Genomic DNA, 20,186 nt, shown 5'->3' on the forward strand with positions numbered 1-20,186 from the left:
GGTGTGAAGGAGGAACTTTTTGCCGGACAGGTACGAAGCCCACCGAAGACCGTCGACGAGTTTCTTCACGAGGCCACCAGCATCGAGAAGACACTCGAGATGCGAAACCGGCAATTCGACCGCCGCACGACCTCGACAAACTACGTCGGAGTTCATTCACTGGCCGCCGACGACCTACGCGAGACTATCCGAGCTGTGGTGCGGGAGGAGCTACAAAAGCTGTTCCCATCATCACAGCCTCAAGTGGCTTCGATTGCCGACGCCGTGAGTGAGGAACTCCAACAACAACTTGGAGTAGCCCCTGAATCGCCGCAGCGTGAGCCGCAAGCGATGACCTACGCCGCCGTCGCACGCCGTCAAGGACCCCCTCCGCGACCACGCCAGGGCCCTGTCACGCCACAGTTTCGTCGTCCGCCGCCGCCGCCGCCAGCACGACCACCCGTCGCCCAGCGCACCTACGCGAGGAAGACGGACATCTGGCGTGCTCCTGACCACCGCCCGCTCCGCTACCACTGCGGAGAAGCGGGTCACGTCTACCGACGATGTCCGTACCGGGAGATGGGACTGCGAGGTTTCGCCGTCAACGCGCCGCGTCCACAGCTTGGCGAGCGCCCACGTGACATCGCCGATTACCTCAGTGGAGCCCTCGACGGCCGTCCCGTTCGCCATCACCAGGCCGCTACCTGTCGCCGCAGCGCCGACCATACACTGGCCCAGCCCGGGGCCGGTCAGCGAGCCCATATCCGGAAAACTAAAAGCAGCAACCGATGGAGGTGCGGTTGCTGTTCGTCGAACTGACGAAGATCCTCCGCCGCCGACGAAGACGACGACGAAACGATCTCGACGACATAACGACACGCCGCCGTCCCGACGAAGTCAGGAAGGCAAGACTACACCGACGAACGACGACTTGACGACGCGACGTTCCAACTTCAGTTCAACACGACGCAGCCGTGATCCGACGCCAAGACCCAACTGCAACGCCAGACAAAGAACCACCGACCTCGACGTACTTCTCGACGGCTACGCAGTCACTGCCTTAGTCGACACAGGGGCCGATTACTCCGTAATGAGTGGACACATCGCCGCCCAGTTGAAGAAGGTTAAGACTGCATGGGAGGGCCCCCAAATTCGTACCGCTGGAGGACACCTGATTACGCCGACAGGGATCTGCACGGCAAGAATTACCGTCCATGACCGGACTTACCCTGCCACTTTCGTTGTCCTCCAACAGTGTTCACGAGACGTCATTCTCGGCATGGACTTCTTGAATCAGTATGGCGCAGTCATCGACCTGAAGTCGAAATCGATAACGCTGTCACAAGATCAAGCGATACCACCGGAGACCTATCGTAGTCAACACGCCTTGAGTGTGCTCGAAGATGAAGTGAGCATCCCGCCGCGTTCCAGCATTATTATTCCCGTCGGCACTGAAACACCCGCTGACGTGGAAGGCGTCATCGAGGGTGACCAACATCTACTGCTCGACCGTGAAATTTGCGTCGCAAGAGGGGTCGCTCGACTCCACGCAGGGCAAGTGGAAGTTATGCTAACCAACTTCAGCCAAGAGTTCAAGCACATCAACAAAGGCACGACAATCGCATACATCGAGGAAATTGTGGAAACCAGCAATGCCTTTGTCCTCTCGGATTCAGCCGTATCTACCCCGATGAGCAATATCCCCGAACCAGACTTCAACGTGAATCCAAGTCTTCCTATGAGTAAGCAGCAACAGATCAGAAGTCTTCTCCGACGATACAAAGACTGCTTTTCGACGTCATCGAGGATTCGACAAACACCAGTTGCAAAGCATCGCATAATAACCGAAGAGAGCGCTCGACCACTCCGCCAGAGCCCTTACCGAGTTTCGACGCGAGAACGTGAAGCTATTAGGCAACAAGTCGACGAAATGCTGCGCGACGACATCATCCAGCTGTCGAAAAGCCCGTGGGCCTCTCCTGTAGTCCTGGTAAAGAAAAAGGACGGAACCCTACGCTTCTGCGTTGATTATCGTCGACTGAACAAGATCACGAAGAAGGATGTGTACCCCCTTCCACGGACCGACGACGCATTGGACCGGCTCTGCAACGCTAAATACTTCTCGTCGATGGACCTCAAGTCTGGCTACTGGCAAATAGAAGTCGACGAGAGAGATCGCGAAAAGACTGCCTTCATCACGCCAGACGGCCTGTACGAGTTCAAGGTCATGCCATTCGGACTGTGCTCGGGGCCTGCAACGTTTCAGCGCGTCATGGACACGGTGTTAGCCGGACTGAAGTGGCAGACGTGCCTTGTTTACCTGGATGACGTCGTTGTCTTCGCCGGGAATTTCGACGATCACCTTAGCCGGCTTGCGACCGTGTTAGAAGCCATCAAGTCATCAGGGCTCACTCTGAAGCCGGAAAAGTGCCGTTTCGCTTACGATGAGCTTTTGTTCCTAGGCCACGTGATCAGCAAATCAGGAGTACGCCCCGACCCACAGAAGACAGCTGCCATCGCAAAGTTCCCGCAGCCAACCGACAAGAAGGCAGTGCGCAGATTCCTTGGCATGTGTGCCTACTATAGGCGCTTTGTCAAGGACTTTTCACGCATCGCGGAGCCGCTAACACATCTAACCAAATGTGATGTCGCGTTCAAGTGGGAAACGCCTCAGGCCAAGGCATTTCAAGAACTCAAACGACGCATGCAGTCGCCGCCGGTACTTGCGCACTTCGACGAGGACGCCGATACCGAAATCCACACTGACGCCAGTAGCCTAGGCCTCGGTGCCGTCCTAGTCCAGAGGAAAGAAGGACTTGAAAGGGTGATATCGTATGCTAGCTGGTCGCTGTCACAAGCGGAAAGCAACTATTCTACGACTGAAAAGGAATGCCTCGCCATCATTTGGGCTACAGCTAAATTCCGCCCTTACCTCTATGGCAGGCCATTCAAAGTCGTCAGTGACCATCACGCATTGTGTTGGCTAGCTAACTTAAAGGACCCTTCAGGACGGCTGGCGCAGTGGAGCCTCAGACTACAAGAATACGACGTCACGGTAATATACAAGTCCGGAAGAAAACACTCCGACGCCGACTGCTTATCGCGCGCCCCCATCGATCCCCCGCCGCGAGACGACGAGGACGACGACGCCTTCCTTGGGATAATAAGCGCGGAAGACTTCACTAAACAGCAACGAGCCGACCCGGAGCTAAAAGGTCGCGTCGAGTATTTGGAAGGGAACACCGACGTTGTCCCTAGGGCATTTAAGCGCGCGTTGTCTTCATTCACGCTACAAAACAACCTGCTCGTGAAGAAGAACATCTCGCCAGTCCGCACCAGCTACCTTCTTGTTGTACCGTCAGCGCTGCGTCCAGAAATACTGCACGCCCTACACGACGATCCAACCGCTGGGCACCTCGGATTCTCCCGGACGCTGTCGAGAATACAAGAAAGGTATTACTGGCCACGTCTGACCGCCGACGTCGCCCATTACGTCAAGACATGCCGAGACTGTCAACGACGCAAGACACCACCGACAAGGCCAGCAGGATTACTACAGCCGATCGAACCTCCTCGCCGACCATTCCAGCAGATTGGGATGGATTTGTTGGGGCCGTTTCCGATATCAACATCCGGGAATAAGTGGATTGTCGTGGCGACGGACTGCCTCACCCGTTTCGCTGAAACTAAAGCTCTATCAAAAGGCAGCGCAGCCGAAGTGGAGAAATTTCTCGTGGAGAACATCCTGCTGCGACATGGTGCCCCAGAAGTCCTCATCACAGACAGAGGAACGGCTTTTACAGCAGAGCTCACCCAAGCCATTCTGCAGTACAGCCAGACAAGCCACAGGAGGACAACTGCCTACCATCCGCAGACGAATGGTCTCACGGAGCGCCTGAACAAGACGCTTGCCGACAGGCTAGCGATGTACGTCGACGTCGAACACAAGACGTGGGACGCGGTCCTGCCTTACGTAACCTTTGCGTACAACACGGCGGTGCAAGAAACAACACAGATCACGCCGTTCAAGTTGGTTTACGGCAGGAACCCGACGACGACGCTCGACGCCATGTTGCCGCACGTCACTGACGAAGAGAATCTTGACGTCGCTACCTATCTACAGCGCGCCGAAGAAGCCTGACAACTCGCCCGCCTACGGATCAAAAACCAGCAGCGTACCGACAGCCGACACTACAACCTCCGACGACAATTCGTCGAGTACCAGCCCGGCGACCGTGTTTGGGTATGGACCCCGATACGCCGACGAGGACTCAGTGAGAAACTACTCCGACGCTATTTCGGAACCTACAAGGTCATCCGACGTATTGGCGCACTGGACTATGAGGTCGTGCCAGACGGCATTTCGCTATCACAGCGGTGCCGCTCACGACCTGAAATAGTCCACGTTGTGCGACTCAAGCCGTACTACCATCGTTAATGAACTTTGGGGCTTTCCGTGACTGACCTTTGGACTTTGTTTCTTTTCGTTGTTTTGTTACTTATGTTTAATAAGTGTCCTTTTGGGTTTCGCTCTCTTATATTTGTAGCATCGGGACGATGCTTTTTAAGAGGGGGGTATTGACACGTGTACTTATCTTAATCGGGCGACCACGTTTCGCCGCTTAACTGTTATCGCACAGCGCGGGAGGCGCCTGCATGCATCCGACGTTTCTGGAAAGTTATCGATGCTTCTAACCGGCTGTCTGCTGTCGCTGAACCTTGTCTTATCTGATTTTATCGCGTAACGCGAATGGTGTAGAACTTTGTGGAAGGCACGCGGGCCCGAACGATTAGTCTGGAACATTCGACGAATGCTCTATAAAAGCCGACGCGCTTGACCCGCTGATCAGATTTACGACGATCGCCGACTGTGTTCGCCGCTCTCGTTGTGCTTTAAGTGTAGCGTGTTTTGTGGGCACAGGTTCGCCCAATAAAAGCTAGTTTTTGCCTTTCACAGCATTTCTACTGTGTTCTTTGACGTCACGACCACGTGACAATATGCACAAAAAGCCAACCTCTTTTAGAAAGCTACTGACTTATGTACTGAAATTATCTGTAAGAAGGTTTATGTTGGCTGTTAGTGTTCCTTGAAAAGCGTTTATTTTGCAGCGCAATTCCTGCAGATAAAGCAACTTTTAACGCATGCGCCTTGACATTGGTCTTTTGCTCCAGCGGCGCGAGCGCCTCGCTGGCAGACGACTACCACCTTTATCTACCACTGCCACAGTGTTCAGGTGCAGCCGCGACAAGTGAAAAGGCGGAAGGGATAAGTTGAGGCTCGCTGTCCTTCCCGGGCGCTACATGAAAGCGTAACACTGCAGGCACATCAAAGCAGCCAAACGGCGGCCTGACCTAATCTATTAACTATAATATCAGTTATATGACATTTATGTGACATATTTTTAATATAATTAGCTACATATATACATATATGTATATATATATATATATATATATATATATATATATATATATATATAGAGAGAGAGATATATATATAGATATATATGTATATATATATATATATATATATATATATATAGAGAGAGAGAGAGAGAGAGATATATATATATATATAGATATATATGTATATATATATATATATATATATATATATATATATATATATATATATATATATATATATATATATATTGCAAGCATTTATGCGGACTTCATCTTCATCTGCACAAAGTCATCCTGACTCCTTGCAGCCACCCCCACTCTCAGCGCTGTCGACAACCGGTATCGCGATCTTGAAATATACTCTGGCTTGCCCGGTGAGGACGTTGAAGACTGGCTCCACAACTACGATTGTGTCAGCGAGTGCAACAATTGGAACGAGACATCGAGGTTAAACAACGTACCATTTTACGTGTGTCAAGTAGCCAACACATGGTTCCTGAATCCCGAGAAATACTTCCGTGATTGGTCGTCTTTCAGGAAGCAGCTATGGCGGATTTTCGGCACACCCCCAGTTCATTCAAAACTTGCGAAAAAGAGGCTGTCTGAGCGCATCCAGTATTATGTAGAGTCGTATACCTCGTACATTGAGGACATCCTCGCGCTTTGCTGCCTCGTCGACAGTGTTGTGCAAGAAACTGACCGTGTGCGACCCCTTCTTAAGGGTATAGAATCAACTGCCTTCAGCGCACTCGACACTCAAAACCCTTCATTGTGTCGGACGTCATCTCCGTCTATCAGCGCCTCCACGCCCTGCTACCAATCCGCTTGCAATAGGACTTTTCAAACAACCCCCTGGCAAACATTAATGCGCTCTGGTATATTAATCAAGCCCCAATTTGTGAGTAATTGCAAGCGCATGGCTCACCCCCTTGCAGCAGGGATCCGGTCCGACCTGCTTCTACTGACCAGCGCGGAATATTTACGGAGGAATTGGCCTCCTTGCAGAACGCCCGCCATGCCAACGCTTTGCCCACAACCTGCTTCTTACTCCCAAGTTGCTGCAATGCCAGCCGCACCGTTTCCAATCACACCACCAGTGCCACTTCCCGATCACCTGGCACCTTTAGTCGCCCGAGCTCGGACCCCACCTTACTGCTCTGCCTGACGTTCGTCGAGGCCTATCTGCTATCACTGCAGCTTTCGAGGACATACCTGGTGGTTTTGGCGATGCCGCCAGCAAGGCGAACATCGTGGTTACGCCACCTTTGAACGCAATGAGCCACCTCCTCGTATCTACAGCATTTATGCCAATAATCCACCCACTCGCCGGTCTCCGTCTCCGGCCGATTTCTGTAACACCGGCCACAACTCACGTGTGTTGAGACGCCGCTCCCCATCGCCGCTCCTACGTTTTGTTTCGCCACTTCAGCATGTCTCCCAACTCCAAGTGCAGCAACTGCAAAACTGACCAGAGTAGTTTTGGAGAAATAACTGCACCGCAGCGAAGTGCTTCAAGCCCTCCTGAACGTCTGTCGAACATGTTATTGGTGTCTGTGGAGGGTGTCCGCTTGTTAGCTCCGGTTGACACGGGAGTTACTATATCGGTTATGCCTGCGGACCTGTGCTCTTGTCTAGAGAAAATGAAGACGCCTTATATTGGATCATCCTTGATTGGGGCTAATGGAACAATCATTTGGCCATCAGCCCAACGTGCAGGACGCGTCTTCATTGATGGTGTCCGTCATCACATAAAGTTCGAGATTTTATTCCCGTGCGCACATGAAGTAAATTTAGGTTGGGACTTCGTATCGATAGCGTCCACTTTAATCTCTTCTCGTCAACGTGTAGCCCATATGACCGAGGCAGTTCATTGCGGCGGGAGTGTCGATGTGCCACGACCGTCTTTTCTCGCTGCTGCCGATTCTGTGCTGCCGCCCACGCACGAGCAAATCATAACTCTCTCTTCCACAGATATCACCAATGGCGACGTCTTCAGCACTCCTTACAGCCGCTTTCTTGACCGTGAGATTGTCCCACCTGGTACGGTTCGAGGAAAGCTATGCATTACTCATCGCTTTAAACACGACCACTGAGACAATCCTCCTACCTCAAGGCTCTGCGGTGACCTTTTATGTGGGCACCCCACCAGTCTCCTTGCTTCCTATTGCCGCCTCACAAGCTGTTCCTCAAGAGGGTAAATCTGCTAGATCTGCCCTTGCGTCTGTGACACTGTCCTGACCTTACGGCTCATCAAAGTGAAGCATTGCTAAAGTTGCTCACGAAGCAACAGGCTTCCTTTGATATGAATAGTTCGTCACTCAAACAGACCTTCGTTTCTTCCCTGCCTATCGACACCGATAGCCAGACTATTGCACGCCGCCGCCCTTACCGAGTCTCTCTGGTTGAACGCCAAATCATCAAGGAGAACGTCGCCGATATGCTGAAAAAAACATCATACCTTCCTCCGCCAGTTCTTGGTCATCACCCGTCATTTTAGTGCAGAAGAAAGATGGGTCAGTACGATTTCGTGTTGACTAACGCGCGCTAAACAAGATCACCCGCAATACTGTATATCCGATGCCCCCTATCAATGACGCCCTCTATTCATCGCAAGGCGCGAAATACCTTTCCAGCGTTGATCTTCGCTCCGGGTATTGGCGAAATAAAATCCATGAAGCGGACAAAGAAAAGACCTCCTTTTCTATTTCGGACGGTCTTTACGAGATTAACGTAATGCCTTTCGGCCTATGCAATACTCCCGCCACATTTGAAAGAACGATAGACACTGTTCGCGGTCTCAAGTGGAAAATTTGTCTGTGTTACCTCGACGACATCGTCGTGTTTTCCTCGACTCTCACTGACCATCTGCGATGCTTAGATGGAGTGCTCACATGCCTTTCTAATGCCGGACTTCAACTAAAGACGAGGAATCGCGGTTTCGCTAGCACAACTATTAAAGTACTGGGTCATCTCGTTCGCAAAGACAGCATCCAGCCCGATCCAGAGAGGATGTCTGCAGTGCTCAACTTTCCACACCCACTTCGCGGAAAAGAACCGCGCAGCTTCCTTGGGCTCCCCGCATACTTTCGACGTTTAGTCTGGAGCTTCGGCAGCATTGCCTCACCCCTCCACAAGCTCCTTGCTAGTTCCAGTTCCTTCGGTAGGAACCATCAGTGTCTAGCCATGCTAGAAGAACTCAAGCGTGTACTAACATCCCCACCTGTTCGTTGTAATTTTGATGACAAGGTGATCGCATTACTGCATACTGACGCTAGTGGTTAAGAAATTGGCGCCGTACTGCTGCAGCGCGACCACAAATTTTGCGAAAAGCTTGTCGCATATGGAAGCCACGTTGTCACTTCCACGGAAAAGAAATACTCGATAAGCGAACAAGAGTGTTTGGCAGTTGTGTGATCTATTCAGAAAATTCACCTATACCCCCACGGTTGACATTTCACGTTTTTAACTGATCTCCACGCCCTGTGTTGGTTGCAGACAATCAAAAACTTCTCTGCACGCGTTGGCTGCGGTGATGACATGTTGGAAATGTGATGGACGCCCACGCGTGCCTACATCACATTTGTCGCAGAAGATTGGGTCCTTAGTCCTTTCGTCAACGACGCAGTTCTTGCCCCAGGAACAGTGGTAATTAGTTTTCCATTTCGAGCGTAGGAGGAAGAAGACACATTGGCGAAATAGGTCAATTTCTTGCCGCGGGTAGCGAGAGATCAGCGGTCTGAGTGCCGTGATGGCTGGTCAGGTTTGCGGGACGCATAGGACAACAGGTACGGGGAAACACGCACGATAGGTGCTGGAAGCTCTACCGATGTGACGTCACGCTACAATGGTAGAATCGTGGGACGTGTGCAGGCAAAGCACAGGGAAAACAATTTGGCCAGTTTGCAGAGGTGCAGCATCGTCCACTGTTATGGCTTGCGTCGGCTTAATCAAGCGAAGAGCTGGATGCACTGCTGAAGGTATCGGAAACGGCTAGAATATAAGGTGTAGTGGTTGCGCGAAAGCCCCGGAGGAAGAGAGGACCGCACAGATGAGGGGTGCGTTTACCTCGGCATAGGCAACGAGACTTAGGTGCCGGCGGACGCTCGCAGGAAGGCAGAGCTTCGCAAATTTGATCCTGTATCACCTGCCGAAGTTGTGCGGGCAAATACTACGGCTCTTGCGCGACAGATGATAGCAGAGATAGGTGCCGACCTCCACGTGGTCGAAGTCAGGAGCAGTGGCTATGCTCGAAAGGGCTTCGTCTAACGCAGATGGGCGCCACGTGAGGATACATTACCTGTGGCGCTTCTTAAAGCTTTACAATGCTCGGTGACCTGCACAACAGTCATTTGGTTTTTAATAATTGTAAAGGCATTGTTTGAAGCACCTTTCAAGAGTTCGCACGCTCTGTCTGCCCGCCGTCGTTGCTCAGTGGCTAAGAAGTTGGGCTGCTGAGCACGAAGTCGTGGGATCGAATCCCGGCCAAGGCGGCCGTATTTCCACGGGGGCGAAATGGGAAAACACCAGTGTAGTTAGATTTAGGTTCACGTTAAAAAATCCCATGTGGTCGAAATCTCCGGAGTCCTGCAATTCGCCGTGCCTCAAAATCAGAAAGTGGTTTTGGCACGTCAAACCGCATAATTTAATTTATTTCAAGAGTGGAGAAAAAGCGCAGCCACCTCCACCAAAATATAAGGCGAGGGAATGACCGGATACTGTAGCAGCAGAAGCAGCGGCAGCACCTCATCCGATAATAACTATGTGGGCACTCCTGTCGTATTTCTACCGTCGGCGTCGTCTGCGCCGTGATGTTCAGTGTAAAATCCAAGGACGATGAAATTGTAGCCGCGCGCTGTATGCTGTGTGTGCTTGTCAGAACTTGCAAGGCTCTACAGAAGATCAAGGCTCAATCGCTCGGCGAAGGAAAAAGGTGGGGAAAACATGCGCCATACTTTTTTCAACACCCGAGGCCGTGCGGGGGCCGTATCCTGAAGTGATATACGCTCTGGACAAAGTGGACACCCGAGCAGGCCTCATCTCCAAATCGATCTGCGATGTAGACAACGCGCATGCGCCGACTGCCGGTAGCTTCTCATGCGCTGTGTTTTCAACGCTTAGTTCGCGTTGAAGCGAGCGAAACAATTCGCACGCTCGTGCTTTGGCGTTTCCGCACTCCACCGTTTCTACACAGCGTTTCCATGCTAATTGAGCGCGATCTGCTCAAGTTAACCCGTTCACGCGTGACACCGTGCTTGTTAATTTAGTTAGTAAGCAAATGTTCACAACTTTATAAGGCCGACAAAAGTACTAACCGTAATTCGTGTACCTGTCTCGTAATATGCTTTAGAAATCGGTGTCCTACCTTTCAAGCGAAACCACGTCATTTTTCTCAACACCGCACGGAGTGTGATAATATATGGTACGCGGCAGTTGGAAGCCTAAACATATGAAGACAGTGCGCCGTGCGGTGGCGAAAAGGACGATCATCAACATCGACACCGATTTGGGAGCGTCGGCAGTGACGCCTCCAAAATCGTGGCGCGAGAGAGTGTGGCCCGTGGCCCCGTGGCGTGAGCAGTGCGCGAGGTTCGGCGTTCGACGGCAAAGAGCTTCCTCGCTGGGTGTCCAGCCCAGAGCTATCGCCGCCCGCGGCACTACGCCACCCCCGAGTCAACGCTGTCGCCCGCTGAGAAGCTTTCTCGCCCCGCTCTTCCACTGGTCAACTGGTCCAGGAGGGCTGGCGGTCCTGAACCGGGGTGATCGAGCGTTCGGGTGAGCGGCCACAGGGCTACCTCGCCAGCTGTGGACGTGAGCCGGTGACTGTGGCCGTGGGCTACCGGGCTACCTGCCGGAGGGAAGCCGGGCACGCGGAGGCACCAGTATATCGACTGTTGCACAGGGCCACCTGAGCCCCTCCAGACGGTCCGACCCTGCTGTCCGACCCTTTTGTCCAATCCTGTTGTCCTACCCGGCTGTTCAAACCGGCTGCTCAACCCTGCTGGCCCACCCTGCAGGCCGACCCCACTGGTTGACACCGGTTCCACGAGGTCTCCGACACGGTGACGTGCGCTTCCGCCTGAACTGTAGGCCAATTATAAGCGGCCGATACATAGATATAGCTGCATGTCGTCTATGAGGTATATTGGGGAACTGTCGCGTGTGTGTGCCGTTTTCTCTGTCAATTGTGTCACTACAAGTCTGATGTGTGTTTGTCCTTTTGCGTGCTGCTTCTGCCTCTTTCGGGAGTGATCCTGCACCCAATAACACTACACGGAACTCCAAAAGTGGGAGCTCCACTACCAGCAGGAGAGTCTGCACTGCTAATATATATATATAAATATATATATATATATATATATATATATATATATATATATATATATATATATATATATATATATATATATAGATATATATATACGTGTGTGCGTGTGTGTGTTTGCTTGCGTGTGGGTATCCATGCAGATTATATGCACCGCGGTCACAAACCTTTTATCAGCGCTATGTGTGTGGGAACGTCTATGAGCTAGGTGGGTTCAGCGGGACTCCACCGAGGAATTTTATGCTATCGCAAGTGCGATCTCAATATGGAGCAAGGGATGCCAGCATTGAATGGAAAGCGGCTTTAGAAGGGAAGCAATGACGGTATGGTTCATTTTTAATTTCGACGTAGTTTATTTCGTTACACAATTGTCCTAATTTGCTTGCCCTAAGTCGTGTATTATTACTCAATATAACGCGGTTCATTTCTTTGCCTTAGTTGCTTTTCTTGTACTGTACTATTTTCGAGATCAGCTCATGAAGATAGCCAGACACACGCAACAACACTATGTTCACGCAGAGATGAACACTTGGCAATCAAAAAGATCCAAGCATTTGTCGCCCAGTGCGAGAAGCCACAGATGATTCCTGCATTGTGGTGAAAACAACGTCAAATGAATGCTTTCTATTGCTCGTGTCGTAACCTAGTTGGCGCTATCCTTACCCTTTCATTCAGTAGCTGTGAACTACGCGCGCTTTGGAATAATTACCGCCCGATGGTGGCCATTGAGGTTTTTTTTTAGCTTAGCGTAGCATGGCCAGTCACTCGAAAAATGCCATGCAAAGCCAGAAAACCTGTTACCCAATACAAGGCGAGAATGCGTATTTTTCTCCTTGTGTGTGCGATAGATGGCTGACATCGGGAGTAAAGTAACCAACGACCCATTGTACGCAATAAGAATAGGCGCACTGCAGCCAAACATTCTACCAGGCCATCCGCTTTCGCCATTCCGTACATGCGATACAAAGAAAAGAGGCGTTAAACCTAATGCAGAAATGCCTAAGCTAGTACTAAAAGGAGGATAGCAAGCATGATGGGATGCCCTCTAAAAATCCAGTGAGCATGCAAGGCTACTAAAGGGGATGCTAAACGACACCATCCCCCACTCATGCTATAGTTAGGCACGCACAGGCAGCCGCCGCCCCTCCGCTGGTGACGACAGTCATCAACGGGTTGGTTAGGCCCGGCCGGGCATCGTGCAAACTTATTAAGATAATCCTCCTTGAACGGGGACTACTGAAGATTCGCATAGTATTTAATTCGCATAGCTCTTAATTCTCACGCCTATAAAAATGAATAGCGCCTACGACATCACCATAACCTTCACACACACTATTACCAAGCATAACAATTTCCGCACCGCGCTGTCCATCATATAATGTTCCGCATACCTTAAAATTCCCGTTCAGGGCGTTTATGATTATTTTTATTTATCACCGGTGACGCAATGCGTTAACTATGAGTAGACACGCTAAGCCTCGTGTCATGTGTCTCCGCACACGTCGCTCAGAGAACAGCCCACTTTGACCAGTGTTTAAGACATACACGCGACACGATGCCTAAACGCTAAAAGCAATAAGCGTCTTAGGCGATTGCAATAAGTGTGTTCAAGACTACATGTTTTATAGGTTACTTGCACACATTCCTCCCTTAATGGCTTTATCCCAAGGTCTTAAAGGTCATAATGGAAGAAACGCGAAGTTAAGACATCGCTTTCTGCTGCATCGTCAACGAGGGAAATTTAATTGTATAATAACCTCTCTATCCATCATTTACGCTGCTAAATAAAATTCCATACAAGACAGAAGTAACTACGAAAAACTTACATTGTCGAGACGTGGTAGGAACATGATTGACGATTCAACGGGGTCTTGTTCAGGCTGAGTTATCGCGACCACGCACTCTTCGGTAGCATAACAGCCCTCGTGATATTTGCAAATATTAGGATTGAGAACGGTATGGTGAATTCTATCCGAGCACGAGTTCCAATGCACCTCTTTCTGGAAGCAAAAAAGGATTTTAAATGCCTTCGAGTTCTAAACAACAGACGGATTTTACTATCCACGGGCCGGCCTGCAAATTTATGCATTGGAGCTACGGGAAAAAAATGACGTGGTACAATCCAATGAAACATTGTTTTGCTTCTATGGCATATAGAACTAGGTAATGGCCTGATTTACAGAAGTAGATTTCTTAATTTTTTCGTCCCGTTATAGGTTCACTGGAAGTTTACTGCGTTAGGTTTTGGGCATTATAGCATAATATTGCGCAGTATATAGTGGTTGTATTGCATAACATGCAGCAATATTTTTCATCGTAGGTAAACGTGAGCAATAGCATATAATTAAAGAGTATTTTATTTACTAAGAATATTTTATTTATTTGTTTGGGACAAGGTTCTATTCGGAAATATTTTAACATGCGTCAAGAAACAAGCAACCTAGCCGTCTGGAACAAGTTGTATTTTAGAATACCGTTTTCTTGCTTTGGGAGCTCTGAAAAAAAACAAAACAAAGCACATGAAAAGTACACCATTACTGATTTGTAGTCAGAGGGCAGTATTTTCAGGTGAGTGTAAAAGGAAATGTATCCGCTCATTAGCTGCAAGTCGGTTGAAATTGTGGCGATTGAATTATTTACGATTACACAGGGGGTATACCATGCTGGCAACAAGAATGCTGTCGTGCCTGCCTATCGCTAACACTGCGCTTTAGGGCTAAACCTTTTGCAGCGATGGTGGCAGCAAACGCTGCGCAAACCTGCTGGTTATTTTTTTCTCTTCCTGTTCATGCATTTGTTAACTTACGCCACTTCGTCACCCTTCCGCAAGCTTCCGTCCTGGCAGTTGATCACAAGTCGACAAGCTTCCCTCTTTTCTTTAGTCCAAAAAATCCCTCTCTTCTCACTCTCGATTTCTCAGGTTCTAACTCATGGTAGATACGCAAGCTTCTACTAATGGGCACATCATCGAAACCACAGTTATTGAAAGGCACGAATGCAGAGATATTTTGGAAATGTCGTAAAGCATCTCTGTCTGAGCAGTCTGTACAGAGGGCGTTGTTTATTTCTTTTTTGGCGTTGGGAAGGGTAGGGGAGGGGCATAGTTGACCAATTGCCTGAAATTGTGAATGGTGCTTAGTAGAAAAAAGCTCACGGGGTCGCGTGGCATTAAAATTCACGACAATTAGGACAGCTTGCGAGTTGCTCCAATCACTCTACAAGCGCATTGGCATTGAAGCGATTACATATGAGAAACCATTTTCCAGCTCGGCGGTAGTGCGGCAAGACAATTAGGTCTTGCATACCATGCTAAAGGCCTTAGGAACTATGGCCACTAAGCCCACATCAACAAAAATAAGGGGAAGGAGGGACAAGGTGAGAGCAAGTATTGCTGAGGTAAATTTCTTCTACAGTGGTCACTAATATGACTTCTGATAGCGTTCACCGTGTAATTTCCTCCCCAATTTTTTTTTGATTTGCGCTAAGTGGCCATAGTTCCTATAGTCCGTAGTGAAATATGTACCGAATACCTCAGCAACAATTGTTACTAGCTCCACAACTTTACGCTTGCTCCCCGAATTATTATCCAACCCGAATAACTATCTCTGAGACAGAAATGACAAACACTACGCCGGGCCGTTGCAAGCTTCCTAAGACCATGCGCGGCAGGGAAATGGCAGTGGCGAGAAGTAAGTTGCGCAACTTTTTGAATGATTCGCCAGCGACTGGAGTCGAGCATTCGAGGCAATGGAACTGTGTGGATGACGGCAAGCCTGCATACTTAAGGGGCAATGAAGAATAAACACAAACCATTTGTCAGAGGGAACGTGAACAGACGTCATTGAATTGATATGGTGCCAGTACACGCTTTTAATAAGAGGGAACTCTTTTGAGTTGTCAGCTTTCTTCACTATACTGAATAGTCAGGCTGACTTAATAAAGAAGTAATGCAGTGCGCTACACAGAAAAATCATATGCTGGGAGCCCACCTTATTGCAACACGGGCAGTACGACAGAGGGTATTTCTTGTGTCCCAAGCGTCCGTACTCATAAAACACGCCGTACCGGAAGTGGGCCCACTCATTCACGAATGCGTAGGCTGAAATGAAAAAGAGTTATAGTGAACACTGCTTAATAGATGCGCCTTTGAGAGGGGTGCTTTCTAAAGAGATTATGTGCTGAACGCGATTGTGGGGTGGGTGCGTGACCAGAGCAAAATTTCAAACTAAAACATTCATTTTACCATACAAGACGTATGCACATACTTAAAAGACGAGATATGCGGGTTTGTATGTTCCAAAGCATAGGCCATAATTATACTATTACGAATTCTGAAAGCAAAAACATGTCCACTTTCTTTAAAGTGTAAGTAAGCCTGTGCGCGCACATTTGGTTATTTCGGAGAAGTCTAATTTCCCTGCCACAAAACTCTCTCTATTCGACAACAACAATTAACTACGCGAAAGAGCAATACAGATGTGATGAACTTGGTTGATTTATGCACTGCTACGGGTTCGAAACGCACAAAAACGTGGATTGGGAAGCGTACCAATCTAAATTTAAGGGCTAATCATGGCATTGCAGAGACTTACTCCTTAGCAAACATCTTCGCTATTCACTCTTGTACTTTTACGCACTCGTCAGTTGTCTTGTGGAACTGTAGAGTCCACTTATCATTCCAGTTCCGCAGTTAAATTCTCTGGGAACCCTTTTCCTTCTGCATAACTACCGTATTTGGACCTTCCATTTGAAATTTGTATTTAGGAGACACGGGAAACGAATTTATCCATATTTACGAAGCACTAACACAGGTACCTGGAAAAATGATCGCTCTTAGCTTTTCTATATACTGCACAGTTGCTTTATACGGAAGCTCGCGCTTTCTTTGATTCAGAATTCATGGCTGATCGCAACCAACGCAGTGCACTTGCAACAACGAGACATCAAAAACTGCCATAATCACTGTAGTCTTAAATAACATCCCTCATGGTGACAGCGCTTCTTGCACTGTAGCATTGCTTTTCCATCACCCATAACATTCGCTCGCCCTGCGATTTCTGTACGTTCCTGGAGCCACGCAAAAATAGGCGGGAGCCATACACTTTTGGGTATCGCGTTGTAATCGCTGAACACTCTGCTTTGTAAGCAGGAAGGCTGACAGCCCGGTTTTCATGAATGCGATATCATAAAATAAGGAGCTACCAAACTGACCTGGAAATAATCGATGCACGCATAGAAACATTGGAAGACAAAAGTGTCATAGCACCATCTGTTTTGCTATCTGGCAAAGAAATTACACATACGTACATTTCCGCATTTACTTCGTTCCTGCGCTATGCTGTCTATTCGACCGGCCACTGCCACCATCGTTATGTCAAACATGCATTTCATGCCCCTCGTAATGTGGTATATTTATAAAGCCAAATGTTCCGAGCCTAACAAAGGGATAGGAAAATTTCGCCTCCTGCAGTTCATCTGTAATTACCTACACTAGTGGCATCTCAAGTCTCATGCAGACTGATTCGAGAAGAGCGCCTCTAGCCAGCCGGCAGTCTTCTTGACAACATCGTGTGTGCTGCAGGATATGTGGTGAACGATCCGTCTACTCAAGCCCTGCGGTGGAGAAATGCAAGCAGTCCGTGTTTTTTCACGGTACATTATTTCTCTATATTACAGTCACCTAACGGCACCATCCACCACCAGCCGAGCTCTTCTATTGGAATTTCCAGCTCGCTATTATTTGATGAAAGTCTCATCAGGAATGCCTCAGGTGCCGGTGTCCATCTGTGGCATGCAGCCCAAATGGCATCCAGGTAGCCATTATCAAAGCCTAAGGCTGTATCTTTGTGCCTCGGCTGACATGAATTTTTAATAAATATCGAGATGCCCGCGTACTCGGAAAACCAATCGCGGTTTTCTGCCTTTAAATGCTGCCACAAAACCATAATCACATACTGTCAAACGATTTCCTTTCTCCCTTCAATTTAGAAGCATTGTGCATTGTAAATAGTGCCCTCCTTCCCAAGAAGCATTATTTTCTTTATGGCCGCTGTACTATAGCACTAGTCTTGTCAGCTTCATACCGCCGCTTTCCACTGATATTACGCAAAGGGGTACAGGTGTTGCTGTGTAATCCGAACTTAGTAAAGCCATAGGCGTTGTCAGTCTTCCCGTAGTGTTTTAGAACCTTGTCATTGTAACATCTAGTATGCATATATTCTCTCAGTAATTCGTGCTTTGAGAGTGTAAATGATTAGTATTTCTTCGTGTATTCAGTATGTATTCATGTCTCGGAAAGCTCTGTGTTATGTCTGCTTCTCTTCTTAATTTTCATCAGAGAAATTTTGCTAGCAGTCCAGAAGTCTTCATTCCTTCTTTGCGCTGGAGATAGCAGAGTACTTTAGATGATGTACAATATTGACGACCGTTGTGCCCCGCGGTCTGATCTATGCTTAGTCCTTAAATAGTGCCAGTTGAATGGGCTCATGTCAATTTCTTCACAAATCAGATTGTTGTAGTATTCGCTTAGATGTAAGTGGATGAAAACACAACTTGTCGCAGGTGGGAAAACGATCCCACGTCTTCGCGTTACGCGTACTCACGCATAACACTCGTAATGCGACGACGCGGCATCTTTCCGCACCTGCGGCAAGTTGTTGTATGATGCCCTTTCATTGCCAATGAATTTATCATTTCATTCAATTAGTCAGTACAAGTAATTTCTGCTATGTTGTGATTAACTGACTTTATTTGTTGGCTTATCGGGATACGTTCGCGACTGCTAAATTGCTTCCCTGCAGGTTTCGCGGAAGAATGCCAAGGAACATAAGTCCTTCCACGTGAATGCCTCGTTGACCAGGGCCCTCGACAGAAGTAAACTCCTTGCAACGGGCACTTTCTCCATCTTGATATCTTCCAAGACTTGTTGTTTGCTTTCTGCAACGGGCTTCGCACTTGCTCTTGAGTTTTGTTTCCAGTAACACTCCGTACCTGTTATCTCATAGTGTTTCTCGCCTTCATGTTTCCCGTCTCTGAATTGCATGTTATTGCTTTATTGGTGCTCATTGTGTATCTATTGATCAAGTTTCTTTACCTAATAGTTTTATCCCGTAACTTTTAGTTTCTGTGTTGCAGTGGTTCGTTTTTTTTTTATGTGTGCATCAAAACTATGACCTGAGTGCTTTCCCTCGGGGCGTTATATAAATGACTGTATGGTTCTTCTTGTAATTATTAAAATTATTATTATTATTATTATTATTATTATTATTATTATTATTATTATTATTATTATTATTATTATTATTATTATTATTATTAAGAATTTGAATTATTTTTGACATGACAGTGTCTAATGTGGCATTGAGCGAGAAAGCCGACGGCGTCTCCAGCAGCGAAACGGGACCACTCGTGACCTTGTCTCGCGTTTGCTGGCTCGGGACTCGATGGAGCACAGCGGGCGAAATGGGACACCTGCTGCGACAATAGCATGCTACATGTTGCGCGTGCGCAGAGGGAATAGCCACGACGCCACATCATCAGCGCATCTCGACGGAGCAAACACGGTGACGCGACGTTTCAGTAACATGTGGTGCCCTTGATTTCTCAGAAATATATTCCACATGATCCTGTCTTCAGTCAATATGCTGACGAAGAAACGGCAAGAACTGTACAAAGAATTTACCGGCACCAGCCTAATCGCAAGACTTGATAACATACCCTGCAGCAAATCTCGAAACCCCAAAACTCGAAGGACCACTAAGTGACGGTAAATTTCGCATCAATGATGTCACATTAACAACTCAAAAGAAATCCTTAGGTGTCCTTGGATGCATTGCATCAAAAGTGTTTGAAACTCCGCTGCATTCGCTGCTTTACGTTAGTTCCAAGAACATTATAATCGAACAGAATGGCTTAGCACGACCACAACAACAAACTTGGGTATATTTGAGACCTAAGTTTGCAGTGTGGTACATAGTCGCGGAAATAAGACGTTTCTTACATTGACCTAACTGAAATATTTGTTGTAGTTTGCCATGAGCTCCTCATTACGAACCTCTCCCAAATGGACATGCCTTTTTTCATCACTGTCCTGTCTCCTGTTTACCTGAACAAGCGATCGTGCTTCGTCTGCATAAATAAACAAGGCTCTCTTTGCTAACACGTCACTAGGGCGATTCTAGAATGATCCGTTCTTGGTCCTCTTTTCTTACTAATGTTCGTAGATGTCACTTTGTCATTAATTAGCTACTGCAGAATTCGTTACATATGCAGGCAACACTGTCTATACAAACAAATATGGTTACGACATGAACGTGCACGGCGGCTCTTTGGCGTAGCGTTGTATGTGCTTTTCTGAACTTTCTCGTTTGTGACGTAAGCTCCAGCTGCTTTGTCGAAGTGGAAAGGGTCTTTTCGGCCGATTACCTTATGATCGGCCTCTCCGATTTCTGCGACGAAGCCCCGGAAATAACTGCGCTGT

At 48.3% G+C, this 20,186-nt stretch overlaps 1 protein-coding gene across 3 annotated transcripts in view; it reads right to left on the reverse strand.

The window, feature by feature from the left end:
* LOC135907506 (calcium-activated chloride channel regulator 1-like) overlaps positions 1-20,186 on the reverse strand; it is a 157,528-nt gene that overhangs the window by 123,633 nt on the left and 13,709 nt on the right. For 2 of the 3 annotated variants that reach the window (XM_070520906.1, XM_070520904.1), the window contains exons 2-3: positions 15,697-15,806; positions 13,534-13,707 (exon numbers count right to left, since the gene is read on the reverse strand). In XM_070520906.1, the coding sequence (XP_070377007.1) occupies positions 13,534-13,707; positions 15,697-15,806 (284 nt within the window). The remainder of the gene's footprint in view (positions 1-13,533; positions 13,708-15,696; positions 15,807-20,186) is intronic. The other variant, XM_070520905.1, reaches the window with a different exon arrangement.

This window comes from Dermacentor albipictus, chromosome 6, assembly GCF_038994185.2.
Source record: "Dermacentor albipictus isolate Rhodes 1998 colony chromosome 6, USDA_Dalb.pri_finalv2, whole genome shotgun sequence".
Lineage (NCBI taxonomy): Eukaryota > Metazoa > Arthropoda > Arachnida > Ixodida > Ixodidae > Dermacentor > Dermacentor albipictus.